This window comes from Melanaphis sacchari, unplaced genomic scaffold (assembly GCF_002803265.2).
Source record: "Melanaphis sacchari strain LSU unplaced genomic scaffold, SCAv2.0 Contig159_pilon_pilon, whole genome shotgun sequence".
NCBI lineage: Eukaryota > Metazoa > Arthropoda > Insecta > Hemiptera > Aphididae > Melanaphis > Melanaphis sacchari.
In genome coordinates, this window is record NW_020270721.1 from 117,708 (window position 1) to 141,369 (window position 23,662).

At 25.5% G+C, this 23,662-nt stretch overlaps 2 protein-coding genes across 5 annotated transcripts in view; one reads left to right on the plus strand and one right to left on the minus strand.

Annotated features, from left to right (window-relative positions):
- The window catches only part of LOC112592138 (collagen alpha-5(IV) chain-like), a 43,040-nt gene extending 33,615 nt beyond the window's left edge, over window positions 1-9,425 (minus strand). For 2 of the 4 annotated variants that reach the window (XM_025336127.1, XM_025336126.1), the window contains exon 1: window positions 8,863-9,423. In XM_025336127.1, the coding sequence (XP_025191912.1) occupies window positions 8,863-8,955 (93 nt within the window). In that variant the 5' untranslated portion in view covers window positions 8,956-9,423. Of the gene's footprint in view, window positions 1-8,862 lie in introns of all 4 variants that reach the window. The other 2 variants (XR_003114545.1, XM_025336129.1) reach the window with 2 other exon arrangements.
- Window positions 9,426-11,305: 1,880 nt separating this feature from the next.
- The window catches only part of LOC112592174 (collagen alpha-1(IV) chain), a 35,463-nt gene continuing 23,106 nt past the window's right edge, over window positions 11,306-23,662 (plus strand). Inside the window, exons 1-14 of the mRNA XM_025336177.1 lie at window positions 11,306-11,334; window positions 11,766-11,808; window positions 16,459-16,626; window positions 16,738-16,810; window positions 18,091-18,152; window positions 19,674-19,701; window positions 19,903-19,982; window positions 20,811-20,883; window positions 22,009-22,086; window positions 22,238-22,308; window positions 22,453-22,489; window positions 22,919-23,073; window positions 23,150-23,213; window positions 23,442-23,494. Of these exons, the coding sequence (XP_025191962.1) occupies window positions 11,306-11,334; window positions 11,766-11,808; window positions 16,459-16,626; window positions 16,738-16,810; window positions 18,091-18,152; window positions 19,674-19,701; window positions 19,903-19,982; window positions 20,811-20,883; window positions 22,009-22,086; window positions 22,238-22,308; window positions 22,453-22,489; window positions 22,919-23,073; window positions 23,150-23,213; window positions 23,442-23,494 (1,014 nt within the window). The remainder of the gene's footprint in view (window positions 11,335-11,765; window positions 11,809-16,458; window positions 16,627-16,737; window positions 16,811-18,090; window positions 18,153-19,673; window positions 19,702-19,902; window positions 19,983-20,810; window positions 20,884-22,008; window positions 22,087-22,237; window positions 22,309-22,452; window positions 22,490-22,918; window positions 23,074-23,149; window positions 23,214-23,441; window positions 23,495-23,662) is intronic.

A 23,662-nucleotide genomic window follows, 5' to 3' on the forward strand; every position in this document is an offset into this window, starting at 1 on the left:
TTTGTATACTATTTAGTTATTTAGTATGAACAAATTCAAATTAATCTATGAATACATACCTTTTTTACCTTTTTATTTATACAAAACATCGAATTTAAAATCTTAAAACGCAAATCAAAGCCACTTATATAAATATAACTTTATTAATGTAGTCTCACAATGTAGCTTCACACCATGCATACCATAAGATTTGCTAAAATACCTAGATTATTGAGTCGTTTATGTAAGTTTCTAGAAGCTTATTAATTATAGTTTTAGTCGTTACTGTCATGACTCTATCACACACTTATAGTGTTTATTTCTAGTCATAACTCAAAAATAAAATATTTTATTGGAATATAATTTACACATATCAACAAATTGTGTATCTATAGATAAAACAATTTATTAAAAATAAAAGTATCGATAAATGTGAAATAATAAATTTACAATTTAAAAAAAATCATCGACAATTTTTTACATACTCAAAATGCATTAAGACATGTATTGTATATTTTATAACAGGTGAAGTTTGATAATTATTATTAATTGTAAGTATTGGTAGGCGATGATTCCAAAGGCGGTATCTAACCTTCGATATCATAATTTATCATCTTATGAACATTACATAAAATTAACTAATTGCTAATAAACGTCGTAATAATATATATCAAACATGATATATATTTATTATAATAAGTTAAATAAAAATACTTTAGACCGTATATCTAACGGTCATTATTAAAATGTTTCGTTGATTATATTTGTTCCAATCGCAAAAAAATTAATTCGCTTTTTTATGAACACCTAGTAAAAAAAAATGCAATGTAACAAATATGATTATGCTATTAGAAAAAATAAAAGAATGAATAATTAGATTATGAATTAAAACGCTAATACTTAGAGTAATAATAATAATAATATAGAAATCAAAAATAAGGCCAACTATCGTTATGTACATGAAATTATTGTGCACGTGTAGGTAATGATTAATAATAGATAGTACGATGGTCATTAATGATGTTTTTTTATGATATTGGTACACAGGAAACGAATAGTTTCCCCGAATATAATATTATTATCTCCATATATACATATATATTTATATATGTTATATTACATACTATGCAAGCATTCATTATTGATTCATGTTATATAAATCGGTGTCTTATCAGCAGCAACATAACTACCGCAAATTGATAATGTATAACACAGTAATTATCGTTATATTTAAATTAGGCCGACAAATATTATTCAATTGACCGGATAACGGACTTCCAGTTCTCTTCGACAATACTATTACATGAAGTGATAGTATTGGTTTTTAATATTTTAACATTATGATACGTATGATAAAATATACTCGTTAAACATATAAAAATATAATAAATTGTACAATTTATACTTAAATTCAATGACGGTCATTAAAAAAATATATACTCCATCTTGAATTGAACTGGTAGTTAAAATTAAGTTCTAATTGACCAGTAGATAATAAATATCTATAGTTAATATTTTACCTAAAAAACTTACCTAATATAATATGTTTATAAATATGACTTAATTCTGTTAGATAAATATGTAAGAAAACAAATATTTTTTATTAAGTTATTTTATCAATTATTTCAAAATTTTTATTGAAGCTCATTGCAAAAATTATTAAAAGCTTTTAAAATTATTGATTTACTATTAGTATAAAGAACGAAAATACTCGAATTTACTCCTAAATGTTTCCATGCATAATTTTATTGTCATTTAAATAATACTTTAAATAAGGATAGTTTTATATTCAAGCATTGAACTTTTAGTAGTTTAGATTTTTGGATAAGCAGTAAATCGCAGTAAAAAACTTATTCAATCTTTTATTTTCATTTTTGATCCAAAACTGTAGGAATTAGTTTCCTAATATTTTTATAAAATGAAGTAAAGTAATAATGTTTACTCTACCAACAAATTGCGTTTCATTTTGGAATAATAATTGTCAATCTATTCTAATTTTTGGAGCTAAAAATTTTAAACTAAATCAATAAGTTAATTATATAAAAATAAATTTTATGATATACTTTTAAATGAGGTGATAAATCTTAAATCATACGTTCAGCTTGCTTTATAGTTGGAAAGTTGTAGATGCATAAATTAGATAATATATATATATATATATATAGTTATAGTATGATGAGCAATTTAACGCGTAATACAAATTTATAAAATGTATTATTTCTCCTTGGTTTTAAAGCTATACCTACATTGAATATACTCAATTTAGTATTTTAAAATAATAATACTTCTCAAGTATATATATTTACAAACTTATCCTTAATTTTTTATTTTAAATTTACAAAATGACAACTTAAAGAATAAAATATTCTATTTCCTTGGCTTTTCTACGAATGGATGGAACGATCAGGCTGCTAAATATGTCATTAAAGATGCACTGAAATATTCTAACCCGTATGAAAAATAAATATACACTCTTATATTATGATGCCAACAATGGTTATTGCATTTCAATATAAACTAATGAAATAAAATAAAATATTTAGCACTGACCTTTGGCCTTTTACAAGACTTAGAATAGACCATAAAAAAAAAATCACAAAGTTTTTAAATTGCTAAATAGGACGTCTAAATATGCATCCCCTACAAGATTCATTCGCATAAAACATATTTTCATCGATGCCGTTTACAAAGACTTAAAATATAGAAAATAATTATAACTTATAAGAGTCCAGAGTCGTTGACCGAATCGTTCAGTTAGGATTCTGACTTATCTCCACAATTCTTAAATCTACTGCTGTTGTCAATTAACAAAACATATCTTAATGGATTAGTATCACTTAACTAATAATCAGGTCATTTATATATTGTCATATTTATATTTGTTAACCATGGATTCTTTTTCATTTTTTATGTAATCTATAAAAAAATAAATAAATGTAATAAATCTCTGGAAATAGATTTATATTATATTGTTTATAATTGTAAAAATGTATGCTCATTATTATTTTTTAAATTTTGGTTGTGGAATACCTGAATTATCATCATATAAATGAATAAAATAATAGAATCATATTTTATTTTTAAATTAATAACGAATAATGAAAAATGATTTAAAATAAAGCTCATTTCAATAAAAATGATTAAGACATATTTACCGAAATATTCTTATTATACAGTTATTAGAAACTAATTTAACTTTAAATTTTAATATAATGTATATTAAATTTACAAAACTAGGGGTAATGCATTTATAAATATTTACAATCTTAAATTGTTTTGATTTTTTTTTATAAAAATAAATAAATAACTACAAAATGAATAATATTAGTTAGTAAATACATAAAATATTACTCATTTTAAATAAATTGTTCTCATCAAATAATGTTAATATATTATAGTATATAAAAATATAGCACAAATTTATAAAATATAAATTGAAAAGCTTTAATTCAATTAATTAATTTTAACTATATTAAGCTAAACAATAATTTTGCTTAGTGTTATCATGCATGTACATGTATTTTTTAAAATAAAAAGTTTCATAATTATTAAATGTGACTTAGTTTATTTGATTGCGTAATAATTAATATTGATGAGCGTATTAGTATCGCAATTAAAAAAAAAATTGATTTGCTTGATTAAAATAAAATAATTAAAATAAATTATTTGTATCATTTATCTATTGGAATAGCACCATAAAGTTTTTAAGTAATAAATATATAAGTGTACATTTACGTCATGTAGTACAATATTATTCAGTAAAGGCATGAACTTTTATTTTTTATGATGCAGCACAATTTTTATACACTTACTATCTATATCAATAGTGCTTATTCATAATATTTTTCTCATTATTATCTGATTATTAAGTAATGTAAGTATTCTATAATGTTGAAAATAAGAGGGGTTTAAAATATTGTAACTTGATCTGATCGTTCAATGATATCAAATCTTATTTCAATTGATGCAACTGCATAAGTTAAAGTTCCTAAAATTTTAATAATTCATTCATGCCTCCTCTGATATTATTATTAATAATTATATCTAACATGATATAAAAGTAATTGTTTGTGTTTTGTGTAGCATATAGGTATAACATAATGCATAGCTAGTATTAGCAATTTTATGTTTTTTTTTTTTTTATATTTTAAAAATGTATTATCTGTTTTTCACTTTTAATACACACCTATAAGTACGTCTTAGTATTTAGTTAATTCGAAGTTCCTAAATATTATAAATACAAAATTTATAAAATGCAATAATATGATAAATTATGAGTTTATTTTAAACTTAAATAAATGTACTTATTGTACTTATAATCTAGATATATTGTATATAAATTATATTTTTAAAATGAAATTACTACAACTAAGCTATATTTAAGTATTTATCTCTTTCTATAACTTTTCTTATACTTTATTTTATTTTTGGAAATAAATAATATTACTTAGCCGTATAAATTTTAGAAAATAAAATGTTTAACTAATTACATATTATATAATATAATATATATATATATATATAACAATAAAATAAAATTATTTTTTCGATTGCAGTTATAATCATTTTGGTAGAAAAATATTTAATATTTAAGTAATAAAAATAAAATTAGAAAAATAATAATTCGTGATTTTTTATTATTTTATATTTAAGTTGTAATGTGATATACCGCCTTATATTGCTTTATCTTTATGTAAAAATAACTGTTTCAATTTAAACAAATTGCTACACTTTGGAATACAAATGATAACAATAATTACTTAGAAATAAGAGTACAATATGAGATAATACTATTTTAAGAAGGAACTACAAAAGGTATACCTTACTTATATTATTGAACAATTTTATGCTATTTTCAATACTGAAAATATATTTACGATAAATAATTGTGCAAGTATATAATACAAAATACATCTGAATATATATACCATATATGTACGTATAAATTCACTTCACTATGTTATGTAAAGGCGCTAACATTTTAATTAAAATAAATATATCCTGTTCGATAACTTAAAAAAATTATATTTTATTTGAATTAGATTACAATATTTCCAACATTCCCAACTATTCTGATATTTATATTTATTTTCTAAAGACATATTGAATTCTTTAGGAAGTTTACTCGCAAATTAATTTTCTACTTTTTTTAACTTAAACTCAATAAACCCTTTTTATTTTGAAAAGGTACAATCTGTATTAGTAACATAATAAGTAAAAAAGATGACTGACTTAAGCATATACTTAAAAAACAACACATGACGCACTTGATGAGGGAAATCTATAACGATGGTACCCTCTGGAATTCAATTAACTCTAGAAATTTAAATATTAAAAATGTTAATGTTTATTATAATTAAATAAAAACATCATTAAAAATACCTATTAGGAAGTTATTTTCAAGTTAACGTATGTGATCGTGCGAGAGAGTTTCAATAATTATTATTTTATACTACAGTCACACACTAATAATCACTTATTACGCATACTATTACACGAAAAACAAGCATCACCAAACAATTTTTTTTTCGTATTTAATTTTTTATTTGCGGCCACTATCGAATAATCTAAATAATATTATATACCATTTGGAGGTAAAGAGTAACACACATAATATTTATTACAAAAATATAAAAAAAAAAAATTGCGATACACTTGTTTGTATAGTAAGCTCGAATAGCATAAAGACAAACAGTTTAACCTATTAAATATTTCAAAAGCAACTAAATAAAGTTTTCAAATGAAAAATTATTTAGAAAAATCGATTTATTACAATATGTAATCAAAAAAAAAAAAAAATTAAAAATGTCCAATTAAAAAAAAACTGCAATAACTTGCAAATTTCAAGATTAAAATATATATATATATATATATATATATAAACCTAACGGATATTATAAGAAGATATCACTACAACTTTATCTTAGATAAAATAACACAGTAAATAAATATAGTGTGAAAATATCGCAAAATAATAAAATAAATTTATTTTAACTTTATCATTAATTATTAATACTAGTTTTTAAAATCAATAGTTTTATATTAAATTTAGTATATTAAACATCATAAGAAAATATCATAAATATGTGTATTTTTAATATAATAATATTACTGTATAAGTTACAATCTGTTGAGCCAGATTTTGTAATATATTTTATTAAAATCAAAATCAATTTTTTAACTAGTGTTAAACATTTACAATATTTGAACAGTATAGTAAGCATAATAAGCATATACATTATAAACTAAATTGGTTCAACTAATGATAACTAATAATTACAATTATAGACATGACATATATATATATACTTATACGAACTTCATCTCGTTATAAGCAATAGTTGTCAACAATTATTTCAAATCCTCAATGTCTCTCGTATATTCTTAGTTTAATTTTTTATTATTTTTATGATTTGTTTTATATATATATATATTGTTTTGAAGATGACCGTATTTGTTCACACTTAAATATCGCATATATATGAATGTGCCAAATACCCCGAAATATATAAAATATAACTGAATACATAAAATAATTATTAATGAAACGCGTGATGGTGAACATAATAATATGATCCAATTTTATTTTTTTTTTATCAAACAATAAAAATGCAAAAGCATCTGGATATTAAAAATATCTATCCAAATTATGTGTACTCGAAACGATATACTAACAATTTGGGACCTGTATGTAGAAAAATAAGTCATTGGCTAGTTTCAGTCTGTACATCGCGAATACATCTTCTGTCGGGATCGATCTATATTCAGTAATAAAATGATATGTGATAATAAATACACGTTTTATCAACAAAACGTCTAAGTTAAAGGACAATAAAAAAAAATGTAATGAAAAGTATGCTCGAATTAGAATATACAAGTCTTGAACTATATATGTATGAGATTTACGATTTACACCTAAAAAAAATCCAATTCATTGGCAATAGACGTGTATTGTTATAATATTATCTTCCATATCAAGTACAATATACAGTGTGTCTATCACTACGAAAACGAAGAAAAACGGATTCAATGTGGCAAGGAGGGGTAGGCCGATATAATGTTTGCATTCTCAAAAATTTATCTCGCCACTGTCGACGTGGCACATAACTTGAGAAGAGAATATATCCCTAAAGATGTACTCAACTTAATGTGTCAGATATCGATGGCTTAATCATAATAGCTATGTGCTTATATGTATAGAAAAACTATAATCGAACCGGGCTTCAATCAATTAGGCCCCGAAATTTAAACACTTAGTGTGCCTCTTTCAAATTTCATTTCAAATAAAAAGATTACTATACTTTAAAGGGTTGTATGTTATTGTACATAGTTTTAAACCATACAAAATAAAAAAGTACAAAAATTATAAAACTAATAAATTAATAATAACATGTAGTATTGCATATATATATATATATATAATAAGATCACAAAGTATATTGGTTACTCGAGTTTTATAATATAAATTTTTTTCTTTTCTTTCTCTTTTAAAAATTGAAATTGTTGAACACTTTTATTAAAATAGATTAATTGAAAAATATCAATTTAAGAGTATAATATTATTAATGTTGATGCATTATTTTGAGTCTGGCTTGTCCAATATTTATTTTTATTCGTATCAATTTAAAACATGCACTTTAGACCAAAAATTCGGTAACTCGAGATTTTAAATAAAATCTTAGTACTTTTTTTTTCAAATTATGATACTTTACTTAAATTAAAAATAAGTTCATGATTACCATTTTAATTAGGTAACAAACTTTATCATATCATAATGAAATATTCTAATATCAATTTAATATTTTATTTTATGAATTTATCATTTGGTGATTTTTCGTTGTATGAAATGAGTAATATTTTATTTTAAAATTTACCAGTAATTATTTTTTTTCTTGAAAAGTTTTTTTAACAAGACCATTAAAAATATATTCTGTGGAGATGGCCCCTAAACTCAAGAGCCCCAGGATATTTCTCACTTCCCCCACCACCCCTTAATCTAGGCTTGATTGTAATAATAAACGTTACGTCGTGATTAGCGTATAACTGTAAAGCTCAAGAGTAGTTGTATTTAGCACATTGCATGTTGATCAATCCATCTGACGTATATATATATATATAATTAGACATCATAAGCAAGCTGCCAGTATTAATAAGAGCAAACATGGGAGGGGACACTTTCATGATTTAAATTGATAGAAATGATGAAATACTAAGTACTATATTACCTGTATAAATGCATTATTTAAATATTTCAGGTTAATTTGTGAATGCCACGGCGTGAACCTATGCCAAAGTTGTTACAATACATATACGTTCAATAAAATGTTTGATTATAACTGAACGAAAGCAGGCCCGGACTGGTAGGATATCGGCCTACTATTCTCAGTAAGCAAGCGGTCCCCCACAATATAAAGAAAACCTTTTTTTTTTATGCTCATTAATTGTTTAAAAGAAATGCAAGTATTTTATTACAAAATTGTAGTCGTACGACCTACTGTGCTGTAGAACAGTGACCCAGTCCGGGCCTGAAAGTACTTATAAGTAGCTTATTTATTCTTTTAGCCCGCGGAGAGGCTCATAATCAAGTGTCAGCCCGCTGTACAGACACAGAGCCACACAGGACTCAATCTGGGCCCACCTCTAGGGCGCAATACAATATGGTGACGAGCGAATGTACCGCGTTAAACGGTCTACCGTCGTGTCGATAATATGTGACTACAATAATTTACAATATCATGACAAAATAATATACAATATCTTCATATAAACGACGGTTAAATTATTATCGACTTAATATGACAACTATCGTGTACTTATATAATATAATATTATTATTATTATTATTATTATTATTGTAATTATGATTTTGGCGTAATTACTTACCGCCTGTTGCGTTTCTGGGACCAGCAACAGCAAACACGAGACGATCACCAGAAAGACGACACCGAGCCGCCGGCAAATGCCGCCGCGCGCCATTGGGACTGTGTGTGGTTTGCGGGCAGGTCGCCTCCGGTGTAGTTGCCCGCCGCCGTAGAGCAGCCGAACGCCGCCGCCGCCGCCGTTGCCGTACGTGCGTGCGTTCGTGCGGGCGCGCGCGCGCTCGCGTTTGTCCGCGACCGCCGGAGGACGGTGGATTGAAAAAAAAAAACCGAAATTCCTAGTCCTAGCTATACGCTAAATAATTAATGTCGCGACGACAATATTGTACGTGTGCGACTCGTTGAGAGTCGGTCCTGTGGCAATGTTGTATTAAAATAATTAAAAAAATACGCAGGCACATGAAAATAATAAAGCATTTATGTTATTGTTGCTAATCGAACGAGCCCGCGTTATCGTTTCGTTACCACCAAACGCGGTTAATTTTTGTGGTGAAGGTAGTGCTGCTGCTTACGCTGCTGCGGCACACCACGTGGTGGGCACCATGGTGTTCGATCGCCGACCCTGTGGACCACTATAATAGCGCGCGCGCGCGAACTCTGCGGCTGTTATCGGCGACCGTTATCGCTCTCGGACGCCGCCGCCACCGGTTGCGAGACCAGGTCGACCAGGAAACGAGAAACGCTAGAATATCGAAAAAAATAAATGAATAAAATAAAAATAATATTATTACTATTATACGCGCAGCGATTTGAATACGAAAAATCCACCAAAAACGACTGCAACGAGACGTGAACATCAAAATATATAAATATTATTTGTTCGAATCGATGAAATTCTTACGAAATGTTTACCACAAGAAGAAGAAGAGACCACTCCAATGATTGCGCGATAAACCTAGCTTTAATTTTTTCTCGTCTTTTCGACAACGCGCTCGTGCAAAAATTTATTATTCTAATTTCGAAATTTGAATAACTAGAAATTTATGGATTTCAAAAAACAATGTTTAGTATATTATTTTCATACGAGTGATATTGAAAACAATAAAAATCATATTGCAAAGTCACAAATCTATAGTTGTCTATTTATATAATGAAATTTAGTTACCTACTTGACAGTTACCGGGGGGTTGTTGCTTATTACCGTTTGGAACAATTTACCGATGTGCTTTTGAGACTTCACCTCATTCGCATATATTGTGTTCAACAACAGCAAATTTGTGTTCAGCAATTTAAATTATGTGTAGCGAACTGTTTGTAATAGAGTGAATTGACTTATTCTCAAACTCTACGGTAATAACACAATATGTATTTCTACATACGATATTTTAATTTTTAGGCGAGTATAGTAAAAAATACCTATGTAAAATACTATACAATTTTAATAACTTGCTTAAAAATCAAAATATCATAAATGACCCATGATAAAATACAAATTATGCTCTTACCTTTAAGTAAGATATGATTAATTGAAAACTCATTCTAATTGTAAAATTTTCTAAACACGATTTGAATCCTATACGCAAATTCACCACGATGCACATCGGATGTGATATCCTCTTAAAAACATTTAAAATACAAAATAAATATAATAACTTGCTCCTATTTAATACGTATTAAATCATAAATTTAATTATTTTTAAAATTTTTTTTAATGATATGGTATTTAGTAAACTATTAAAAACAATAAGTTCTCAACAGTGTTCCCGAATACTACTGCAAGTTTATATGATATATATTACCCTATAATATCTAGTACTTGAAAACATAGTAGGTTTTTTTTTAATATTTGACAAGCGGACGACGAATTGTTTCAATACAAAGATCATACACCCAACTCCCACGCCAACAATATCATAATATTAAACATTGCAGGGTAGTACCGTGAAATCACTCGGGACAGACACCTCTGAATAGTGGACGAAATGTCAACGTCTGGCATCTAGAAGTTTCACTTCAGCGTGTTTTGATCAAAAAAAAAAAAAAAAAACGTATTACACGAACGAGTAAACGTCCGTATAAACAAAACCACTTCATGCGGCAGCAAAACCAGACATTTTTTTTTTTCTCCATTTTTGAGCCCCTCAAATCATCGGGGCACAATCGCCCGCGACATCCGACTCTCTTTCGCGCGCACAAAGGCCCGGGGCGGCCGTGCTCATCAACCGCCAAGTTCGGCAAACGGCCGCGAGGTGGCGAGATCGGTGAGCGCCGAGACCGGGAGGGCCGTCCGACGAGCTGTCGGCTTTCCGACCGCCGATAACAAACGCCGACACACGCCTCCGCCGCCGTCGCCGCCGCCGAACCCATCACAACATAGCGCCAGAAGCACCACGAAAACGGCGTGTACCGCGCGGCCCGTAGAGAGTACTATGTCGGTGCGCCGCACGAGTCTCGTGTCGAAATAGTGCCGAGCGGGTATTTACCTATCTCTGCACACCGTGGCTGCCATGCCGCGGCTCAGCCTGCTCCGTTGGCGGTAAGTACCTACCGCGGCCAAAAGCCAATACTAATTCTATTTTTCTGTTATTATATCGAACTCAATAATTGTCTTAACCCGAATTTTTTAATATATATATATATATATATTTACCGTCTCATCACATTGTCCGAGCGTTTCGTCCGGAACGTAAAACATCATCTCGTACACGTCGAGCAAATTATTTTCGCGGAAAAAAATTTATAATCTCCCAAATCGCGTAAAGTCTCTAATTCCTCGCCGTAAGACCTTCTGTGTTCGATTGTGAATTTTATTTAATTTTTTTTTTTTTTTTGTCAAATTGTCTTTGATCGTCTCGAGAGAGACGGTCGTAAAAAATTATCCCAATGACCAGATGAAAACCTAGCGTTTTCAAAAAATATTTCGTCTGTTTTTATTATTATTTTTTAAGTTGTTGTTTTTTTTTTCAGGCAATTCGCATTATTCGCCTATCTGTTTACAGCAGTATCGACGGTAAGTACTTATACATTTTTCTCATTTTTTTTTTTTCGGTTATAATCATTATTATACATTAATATTTGGCTACACAGTGCCAGCGCGTATTATTATAATAATATTGTGACGTACCCACAACCGTCTGGCTGCACAACGTACCAGAATGTAAACATTAATTTATCAGACTTAATATTTTTAGATATTATTGGATACAATATTAAAATAATTATTATTATAATAATATGCGATACATTCCGTGCAAACGATCCGATGTAGTTTTGTCTGTCCTTATCTCTTATACATCGATGTACCGCTTTAGGTGTCGGTGTAAAGTGCACTCGCGATTCCAGAGTTTTTCTTAGAACAACTTATGACGGCTGTCTATTATAAAATTTGTTAAGGCAAAGGGGGACATCGGTGTATCGCTGTGTGATAAACTTGACGAACCTTATGAATGAACACGCGCTTAACACCATTTAAATGTAACAATAATTAATCATTGTCGAACGGTAATGAAATAATAAAATATGTTATTATTCCGTAGAGGAATATTATTATAGGTATTACATGTATAATGTATTAAATGTCTTGTACCTACGTTTCTAAAGTTTCATAGTATAAAACATAATAATATATTAATAAACGGTAATAAAAACAAATGTAAATTGCAGTTTTAAGTAATACTATTATAATTGTTACGAAATAGGATAGTACCTATAGCTTACATCACGGAAACAAAAATCAATTGCTTAAAATATTCACAATAATAATAATAAAAAAAAAATTTTCTTTATTAAATTGTGTACTTGTACTATTCATTTCTTCAGTTATGTATTATATATATATATACAAATTTATATTTTTATATTTTCCGAAAATCTTTAAGGATATGTCATTGTTTATAAAATATTTCTTTTGATGTGTAGAAATTATTTTCTCACAAAATTCATAAAAAAATATATCAAAAAATTATTACGATTATGTTTTATGTTCAAAAATGAATTATTGTAAAAGCTAGTATTTATTTTTCATCAAAAGTTTTATGTTAACGATTAAGATGGTTTAAAAAAGTTCAATTACAAACAGTATTACCCATATAATAGAAAACATTTTAAATTATACAATATTAAAGTATATAAAATCATAGATCAGAAATATTTTCATTTTTATTTAGATTGCAAACTATAATAGACATCCGCAAAACAAAATTATGATAATAATTATTTTTAAAAGTAATAATTAACGTAAATACCTGACACTTACATAAATATATAGGTAGGTGTGTTTAAAGTTGTTCTTATTTAATTATATTTGCTATCTTTTATTATTTGGCATCATACATATGTATAATATTTTATCATTTATTTCTTATCGATTCAAACCTTTAATGACCCAAGAGAACTGATAAATTTCAGATATCTATCGAAAAAGTATTGAATAAATACCTATGTATTGAATGTATACTTACTACCTATAAAAAGTGTATAAGGTACTAAGTTTGTATACATTAACAGTACAAGTAAAATGTTTTCATAATTTTAGTCACCTATATTTATGTAGAAAAATAAATTTTTGACTCTTATTATGATTCATATTTATTATATACCTTTGGGGTTCTACGTGGAAGATTATATTAGTTTTACAATAACGTGATGATGATTTAACTTAACATGATCGTTTGTTTAGCGTACCTACCTAATAATTTACACTTCATACTCATTTTTCCATAGCAACCAACAGTTATATAATTATTATAAAGAGCTGCATTAAATATATATCAAATACAACATAAATATTGTGTAATATTATAATATTTGACGTGATCATTTGTCGCATGTTATTTCCGGCTTTTTATCTTGAATTTATTTTTATGTTAGCTAAAAAAATACATTACATCCGTTAGTAGGTATTTATTATCTCCATCTTACAAACGCATGCCATTATAAATTTACATGCAATAGAATTCATTAACATTTAAATTATTTTTATCAAGGAAAAAATTTATATTACATTTTAAAAATATTTTTAAGTTAACACTTAAAAAAAAGAAGAGTATTCACTGTTAAGAGGACACCATACTTCACTATTTAAGTAATTTCTATGTAAGCAATTTTAATAAATTTCGAAGAAATTTTTTTTTTTTAAATTGTACAATCTATAACACTTTATTTACTATAAAAATATGAACTATAAATAAAAAATTACATACATTGCATGAGAAACGAAATAACCCAGTGGTTACACTTTTATTTGAATTGATTTTTTCAGTTTTTTAAATAAATATGCATGTATATATGAAAAATACATAAATTAATAACAGGTATTAATATTTTTTCTTTATTATTATTATTTTTTGTCTTTAATAAAAGATTAAGTGTTTAGATCACGACACCATCGCCTCTTAAGCTTTCTTTGGGGATTCCGGGTATTGAAGTTCTGAGATTAGTGGGTTAGAATGATTTTTTAAATGTGAAAGATAAAGTTTATATGTAATAAAGAACACTTCTGAGACAGTTTTAATATATAGGTGTTTTTGAAATATGGGGTTGGATACATAGAAAGGAAACTAAGTTATTATGCGCAAGGTAATCAATTAGAATCATTGTATTCTGTTTAGATTTGAAAATTTAACCGCTTCCTATATCTGGATGCCTTAAGTCTAAATGGGCATGAGAAGTTACTCATAGATTAGTAGTTTAGTGTTGAGATTGACTTTTGAGTGGTTACCAAGTAAATAATATAGTAATACTTTCTTTCTGAGGTTTAATGTGGAACGTTTAATTTTGTATGTTCTGTCTAGATGAGACGTTTGTCTAGCGTTAGGCCTAAGTAACGAACGTTAGTGTTTTTTCATTTTGTATAGTTATTTAGTGTCTGAAGGTATTTCACATTATCTTAATGAAAAAACATCTTAAATTTTATTTGAATACTGATTTAAAAAAATTTTTTAGTTGTTTCATGTTAAATTCTCTGTTGATTGTGGTAAAATTACAATATTATACAGAAAAATGGTTTCCCGAAGAAAAAAAAAAGAAGAAAAGCTTAAGACGTAACAGTAGACCACATTAAGAAGAAAATATTTTCTGTGTTGTAGAATTTTAATTTTTTTTAAGTCATTAATACAATAATTGTTATTTTAATTTTAAAATCTTCATTTATCAACAAAATTATAACTAGCATACCACCGCCTACTGATGCTATTTCCGATTTTAAACGAAAAATCGGTCATTTATAAAAAATGTTCAATTTCCATTTATAAGAAATTTCTACTTCTGTTAATTACGTACGCATGTCCAATCTGGGGAATTAATTCGACTACACATTTAAAAAAAATCCAAATATTCCAAAAGAAAGTGTTAAGAATTATGACAAACGCGCCGTGGTTCATACGTAACCAAAATATACAAAAAGACCTTCAAATAATTAATATAGTAGACCATATACGCTTCTTATAAAAAATTTCTATAATTTAATTCTATATTCATCTGGCTCACTTCACAACAACTTCCACATTCATCTACTACTCGAACGTCGTTTAAAACGCGGACGGCCACACGACCTTATAAGTTAGTTAACCACACATCTTTGTATACTTGTTATTGTTTATTGATATTATTTTATTTTATTTATTATATGTAAATTGTAAATCGTTTACAGCTAGTTAGACTAGTTAGTATTCACCACACAGTCAATGTAGTATGTATACAATTATCTTGTTAAAGATAGTTAAAAAATCATTTCTCTGTAATATCCATAGATATAGATAGCTATAAGCTGGGAATATCTTATTTTATATAATTAAAAAAAAAAATTTAAAAATCTATTATTTATAGCTGGTCAAATTTTGATCTATTTTTATTTGATAGAGGAATACTTTATTCACGCAAGTACTCTATTTTACGAATAAACTTAAATGATGCCACGAATATATTTCAAAATACTCAAATATTTGTGATACATAAATGTTCATCATAACTCCTAAAAACTAAACTTTTTTTTTTTTAATTGAAGTTTAATGTGACTTGAATAATATCTTTATTTATCAAATAAAAAAACTTAATGTTTTCTGCTCTGCACGGAAAAACATTGATATAGTATACGTTATGTATTTGGTTATTTGGTTGTTACTGTTCTAATTTACAAAAAATTACGTGAAAAAAATTCTTATAAATCAACAAAATATGGTTTATCACTTGACGCAAAATCGATTAAAAAAATACCATTTTTTTTTTTTATTAATGTATAATTTTAATTGCAACAATAACTGTAAATATGTTACAGGAAATTGTTAAAAAAATAATCGATATAATCGAATAATGATTAAACACTTTAATGGTAAACTTATGTTCAGTTGTCATAATAACTTTAACAATTAAAATAAAATGTTGTAATCTAGTTAATAACATATTATATATGCTAAATAGAATTATAAAAATATGATTATTTTACTAAGTGTAAGAATTTTACAACGAAGCAAGTTGTTTTATTTGTTTACTTGAAAAATGCATTAGTTATGATATTCTTGAGATTAATGTCGAATCCCCCTAGTTTATCAAAAGTACATAACTTTCAACCATTTTCAAATTACCAATAAAAAGGTTAAATTAAACTATTAGACAAATATCGTTTTTTAGTGATGATAAATAATTTGTGGTTAATTATTTTTAGCAATGGATTCCAACTTGGAAGGATTCAAATCAAACAAATTTAAATGAACCCTTTTATGGAGATCAAGAAGTAAAACGATACACTGGTGACAATAGATATGCCATTTCTAATCAAAGAAGCAACTCATCAAATTGTACACCAAAATGTTTCGCGGAAAAAGGAAGCCGAGTAAGTTAAAATAATTGTTTAATAGTCATACAAATATATCATGGAAATGTTATATAATATATGTGTATGGGATAAAAATAAAAACTTTTTTTTTGTTAACCTTAATTTAAGGGACCACCGGGCTCCACTGGTGCTCCAGGTCCCCAAGGAATTCAAGGATATCAAGGACTTGAAGGTCTTCCAGGTAACTATTAACATATTTTAAATTATACAACATAAATTAATTCATACTTAATTACTATAGTTTAAAATTGTTTAAATATATATATATATATATATATAATAAATATTTAATGGTATATACAATAACAAAAAAACAGTGCTTGTAATGGAATGATAAAAGTTTATAGACTACTTACATTAAAAAAAAAAAAAAAAAACATTGCCATTAGTTTCTTTTATTTTGTTGAATTGTGTAAACTTTTACTATGATACAAACACTTATATTGAATGAAAATAAAATAATAACTTTATAATTCAAAATTTTAAAATTCTTATGCTGAGTTGCAGAGTCAAAAGATTTATTCAATGGTTCATTAAAATATAATAGGCACTATTCTAGGATTAAAGAACTATTAACTCACTATTAATTCATGAAATTAAATATTTAGTGATTGTTTATGCAACTCAACATATATATTATGTATATATATATATTAGTTTTTAATCAATCATAATAAATTTCCAAATTAAACAAAAAATATCTCATTGTCATAACTGTTATTAAAATTAATTATATGCATTTAAATATGTTTTATAAACTTTAAACAGGAATATCTTTATTTTTAATAATATTGCATATTTATAATATTTATTTTCCACTTTTTATATCTTACTCTATAATAGTTATTAACAGAGCTTAGGACTTAATGCATTTGTATAATTGTTCGGGAAATAGATAGAAGAAATTAGATTCGATACCTATTTGTTTTTTGATATAAGTTTTTCAAATTCAAAAACTTTTATTGCATAATTTCGTATAGTTAAGGTTTTTTTTCCTCGCATGCATATCGCAAATATTTATTCGTTTTTATTATATATTTTATAAATTTATATATTTTTTAATTTGATTTACAAGAAAAATGAAAAATATTAATGTAAATTTTTTCTTTTGGTGCATTATAAAAAAGTTATTTAAAATACAATTATTCACCTAGGTCCTAGATACAATATAAATTGTTCATTCTAAATTAATTTTATCTTATGATTTTGTCTGCAATAATGCCAATAAGGTAATAATCAGTAGCGTCACTCCACATTTCACATTTCATTTTTTTAAATTTAATTTGTATAAGTATATTTTTTTAATTGAAAATAAACATATATTTAAGTGCATAAAGTCCCAAGCCTTGGGTATTAATCAATAATTACACACTTATGTAACATAATAACATAGAATTACAAAGCGTATAAGTTATAATGATTATTTATACAACTTTACTATTATTATTTTTCAATGTCCAGGTCCGGTGGGTGACAAAGGAGATATTGGTCCAATAGGAGTACGAGGACCAAAAGGAGACAGGGTAAAGTACTAGTTTTATTTAATTTGATTTTAAGTACAATGTACGATGAACTTTATCGTATGTCGTTGAATGAAAAATAAGATTTTGAAAATTTGTTACTGCGAATAAAATTATATAAAATTATTTAAATAACTAAACAAACAGTTAATATTTGATATTACTATATTAGGTACTTGGGATTAGCTATATTTAATTGCAGGCTTTTATTTATTAATACAAAGAGGAAATTTAATTATTTGAATAAGTGGAAAATTATGTGATCACTCTACTGCATAGCAAGTTATCAGTATCTATAAGAATATTTTTTAAATTACAACAAAATAACTAAAATTATTACTCTTTATTTACATTTAAACTTAATAGTTATAATTTTTTTTTTCTGGTTATTTTGATAAATAGTTAATAAACTACTTTATATCAATATTAATAGATAATAAAATAAACTTGAAAATATAGGCATCCAGACCGTCTTTGTGAAGAATTTCAAAAATATATAATTGAAATCCAATTAAAAATACACATTACAATGACTAGAGTAAGTTAAGACAAGTTAGTAAGTTAAAGACAAGTTCATTCGATATAAAGCAGTTACCTAATTTCCTTTCTTTTTTAATTATTTTATTTTTACTGGTTATTTTAAAAAGTTCTAAAAATGATTACTTTTAACTATTAAATCCCAAAAGACCAACTAGATTCAATTCGCTAACAAAAACCACACCCAAAGTTAAAAATTGAAGCATTTAACTCTTGGAAACGGTGATAATAGACAGAAAAAGAAAAGCATACAAATTATTGTAAAATCAATATATTCATGATTGTGTTCATTGAAATTTTCTAAAATTGCATTATTAAAGGATAATTAAGAAAACAAACACTTATAACAAAGTTCACTATTGAAACTCATCTTTCAACATTTTTTGAAATCAAAACTTAAACTAATGAATAATAAATTATGAAAATCGTTTTTCTTTCAACGTTCAATCCATGATTTTTAATTCGTAATAAATTGTGTGTTCATGAAGTATTTGGTATGACTATGGTAATTTTGAACGAATATACACCATTGAACCGTTTAAGAATATATATTAAGAGTAGCCTAGACTCAATTCATTACTATCCCAATAAAACGACAAACACTTTCGATAAATAATGGATAATTTTTACTTTAATTTTAAAATATATTTATAACAATGAAGTACATTGTTAACTGTACTATAGTTGCAGTTATGGTTTGTTTAAGTTTATTTTAATTTAGACATTTAGAAATGTTTTCCTTACATAACTTCTAAGAACTCATTTTAAGAGCATATCATACACGTGGATGCGTAGTCGCTTATGTCTTAAAAATGTATAGCACTGTAAGTTCTCGTAATACTAATATTACGATCTAACACGAATTTAACTTTTTTTTAAATTTAAAGACAAGACAAATATCATATTATTCAAACGAAATTATAAAATTGTATAACTAAATATATAACACATGTATTTACTTTTTTAATACTTTTATTTTGTTTTTAGGGAAAAACGGGTATTCCAGGATTTCCAGGTATTTAGAAATAATTTTCATCATTTAAGACTATATACCTACTAGATATGATATATAATATCTTGAAATATGGATTTAAACTTAAAAATAGTACCTATTTACTTTTTTTTTATTCGAGAAAAAAGAAAAATTGTTTTCAAAGATAAATTTACTTTATACTAGTCCGATCAATATATAACTGTGTATATACTTTTTTTTAAGGTGTCAGTGGGGTACCAGGACAAATGGGCCCTCAAGGATTGCCGGGTATACCTGGTTTAGACGGATGTAATGGAACAGATGTGTGTATTAAGTATACTTTTTACTTTGATAATATTAAATCAATAAAAAAATTATTCTATAATTTTTAATTAACTCATCTGTTAGAATTGTTTTATAGTGTTTTATATTACAATTTTAATATAACTCATTACACTACCTTATGGTAGATCAAATTATTGAGATTAGATTTATCGTTTATTATATTAAATTTATAAATATTAGAAAAAAAAAATATATATATAATATAATATGAAACTTATTTACAAAAATAAAGATTTTATTATAATATATATATATATTATTGCTTTAAAGTTATTCAATACATTTATATATTTATATTTTCTTTAAAAAAGTATTTTATACTTATTAGCGATTCCTACTAAATTTTTGATTATTGGCTATCAATTCAGTTTTATACGTTTTATAGTCAGTTATAGTATGTGAACTCGGGCCTTAAAGGTTTATAGCTAGATCTACGCGTACATGAATAATTTTGTAAACTGTAAAGTGATTACAGTTATATACATTTATCAAGTATTTAGTATAATATCTATACATTTTAATATTAAAAAAAATGTTTGAAATACAGTATTTATAATGTATATGCTTATATAATGTGTACATATATAGTGTAAATGATATACCAGTGTACTAAAATTATTATGTATGCATAAACAAGACTGTAAATATCGAAAGAAACAAATTATTTTTCAATTTCATTATCTATATAATATGGCATTCTGTTATTAAAACATTTTCAAAACTATTAAATTAAAATAAATAAGAATATATTACTTTATAATTTTTAATATTTTAATAATTTAATACATTTTATGTCAATTTTGTAGGGAAATCCAGGTCTTCCAGGATTACCAGGAGCTATTGGACCTCGTGGATACCAAGGAATAACTGGTGAAAAAGGTTGGTATTTTAAAATAGGCATATAAGCTTTCAACTTATTGTCTTTTAATTTTTAATAATGAATAGAAAATAGATTAGTATGAGGCTTAAGTTTTTTAACAATAACAATATGTTATAATTAAATCCTAAAATAAATTAAAAATTTTTAGACACATACACATAATATATTGTTATTTAATGGTAAATAATAAAAATTACTTAAATTAAAAAAACATATAAACATTTATAAAAATGTTAATGTTTTAAGTTATTAATTAATTTTAATAAATTTCATGTTGTTATGTTATTTTAATTTTGTATTTTAATGTTAAGAATAAAAACAAATTTATAAACACCAATAAATTTAATATTGATATTTTAAATAGTTAAATCTGATAACTAAATTTATTTTATACTTAATAAAAAATAACGTTAAAATATTTTGGAAAAAAGTAGCTAAATCAAAAGAAGTGGGTTAACTCTGAATTGTTTATAAGTATCTAAAAACTAAATTTTATTGAAATGATGATTTATGTCATAGATATAACGTAAAAACAGCACATATATTTTTAATAATGTAATTTATGTTAATTATCTAAATTTCTCATTACTTATATGTTATCGATAATTATCAATTTTAAATTATGTTTATTGATTTATTTTGTTTAATATTATTCCAATTTTTCAATTATCGTTAATTGATTTTGTTTAATTTCTTAATAATTTTTCATTATTACATTGTGAAATGTTTTGAAGGACTGAAATAAGTAAATACCTAAATTAGCTGGTATAATTTTATTAAATTATATTGTTATTTTGTTTGTTATTATTTAAAATATAATATAACAATAAAAAATAACACATATACCTAAATCTATTACTCTTAAACTAAATAAAACCATAAATAACATAATATAAGTTTTTAAAATCCTAAAACATGAAGTAATTATTTTTCTATGATTATTTTTATTTGATAAATACTGTCTTGTATAAAAAAAAAATAAATATATAATATCAGGTATATTTCTATTTACATTTTTAACATTTAGAATTTGTTTAGGTTTAAATTAATTTATTCAATAGATATACATATTTATTTATGATTAGTTAAAGATTAAAAAATAAATTCAATTTGTATTTTTAAAGGTCAAAAAGGAGAAGCTGCTCTAATACCGATTAATAATAAAGGTCAGAAAGGAGAGCCCGGTTTGGATGGATATCGAGGTATGAGTAAAATATTTGTTTATTAATATGATAACCATTAACCCATTTATAACTGGTTAAAGGTTAGTAAAAAAATGTATCTCTAATAATTATATTGATGTTTTTAAATAACTATAGTATCTATTATAATGTCATATTTTAACTTTTTCAGGATTACCTGGAAATCCTGGAATTCAGGGAATACAAGGGCCTATTGGACCACCAGGAGAAACTGGATTAAAAGTAAGTCAAATTTATTTTCAACTATTTACTAAACATAAATAATTAAAAAATGTTAATAGTGCTAAATCATACGTTAATCAAATATTCATATTATTAAGAATATTAATAATAAATCATTAGTAATACAAGTTATAAACTTTATAGGGAAATCATGGACCTCAAGGCTTAAAAGGAGAAAAGGGTACGTATTATAATTTAAATATTTTGAATAATTTTATTAATTCGCAAATGTTTAGTTAAACTTTAGATCAAATATAAAGAGATAAACAGTTGTAAATTTTATAAAATATTATACAGTACCTTACTGTAAATTTATTTTGGACTTAGTCAATAACTTTTTGATATTCAATAGTCAATACTGTTGTTTTCTCTGTTTTCTCATTTTTGGCTCGATAATTTGAAATGTCTAATGATGAGTCTTTATCGAGAAATAAATATAATAGAAAGAGAATATGTAAAAAAAAAAAAAAAAATTAAAATGTATGTTTAGACATTCTGTATTTATTACAAAACTGTATGATTTTAGATTGGTGAAAATAAGCATTAGGTTAAATAATTTTAGGTTTTCTCTCAATAAGAATATAAATTAATTTGTTTTTGTAAAATATAGGAAATATGGGACTTGGCTTTGAAGGTCCTAAAGGAGATAAAGGTATTAAAGGAGAACGTGGGCCACCAGGAACACCTTTATCAAACACGCCATTTTTCGCAAGTAACAGTACAACAGTTGGACCAACTGGTGAACCTGGTGAAAAAGGAAATGCGGTAGGTATTTTATTTTATTTAAAATAATAAAATAAATTGACAAATAACTTAATCTACAATTATTTGTTTTAATCAGGGTGAAGATGGTGAGCCTGGAATGAAAGGAGAACCAGGACCTATTGGTGATCCAGGAACACCAGGTAAATACGTTATAATAATAATTTGTGTTTAAGTATAATCATGATATTGTATATTAAAATTAATTTAATTGATTTGTTTTTGGTTACTAGCATACTTATAAAAGGTTTATCTCAGTAAGAAAAATTAAAATTAATTAAAAAAAACATTTATAAATTTAAATTAGTATTATTACATTAAAATACGATTAACAGCTTAAATTAATTATAGTTTATCAATTTATATTTTAGGTGATGTTGGTGAAAAAGGAGAAAAAGGATTAATAGGAACACCAGGACCAAGAGTAAATAAATATTTATTATTTAAAATAAACTTCACAATATTTTTTTAGAATTTTTAAGCATTTTAAATAAAATAAACTATAAATTGTGTGAATTTTTATTTATTTAATAAGGTATTATATAAACTATAAAAGTACAAATTAAAAATTAAAAACAAAAATCATTTATTT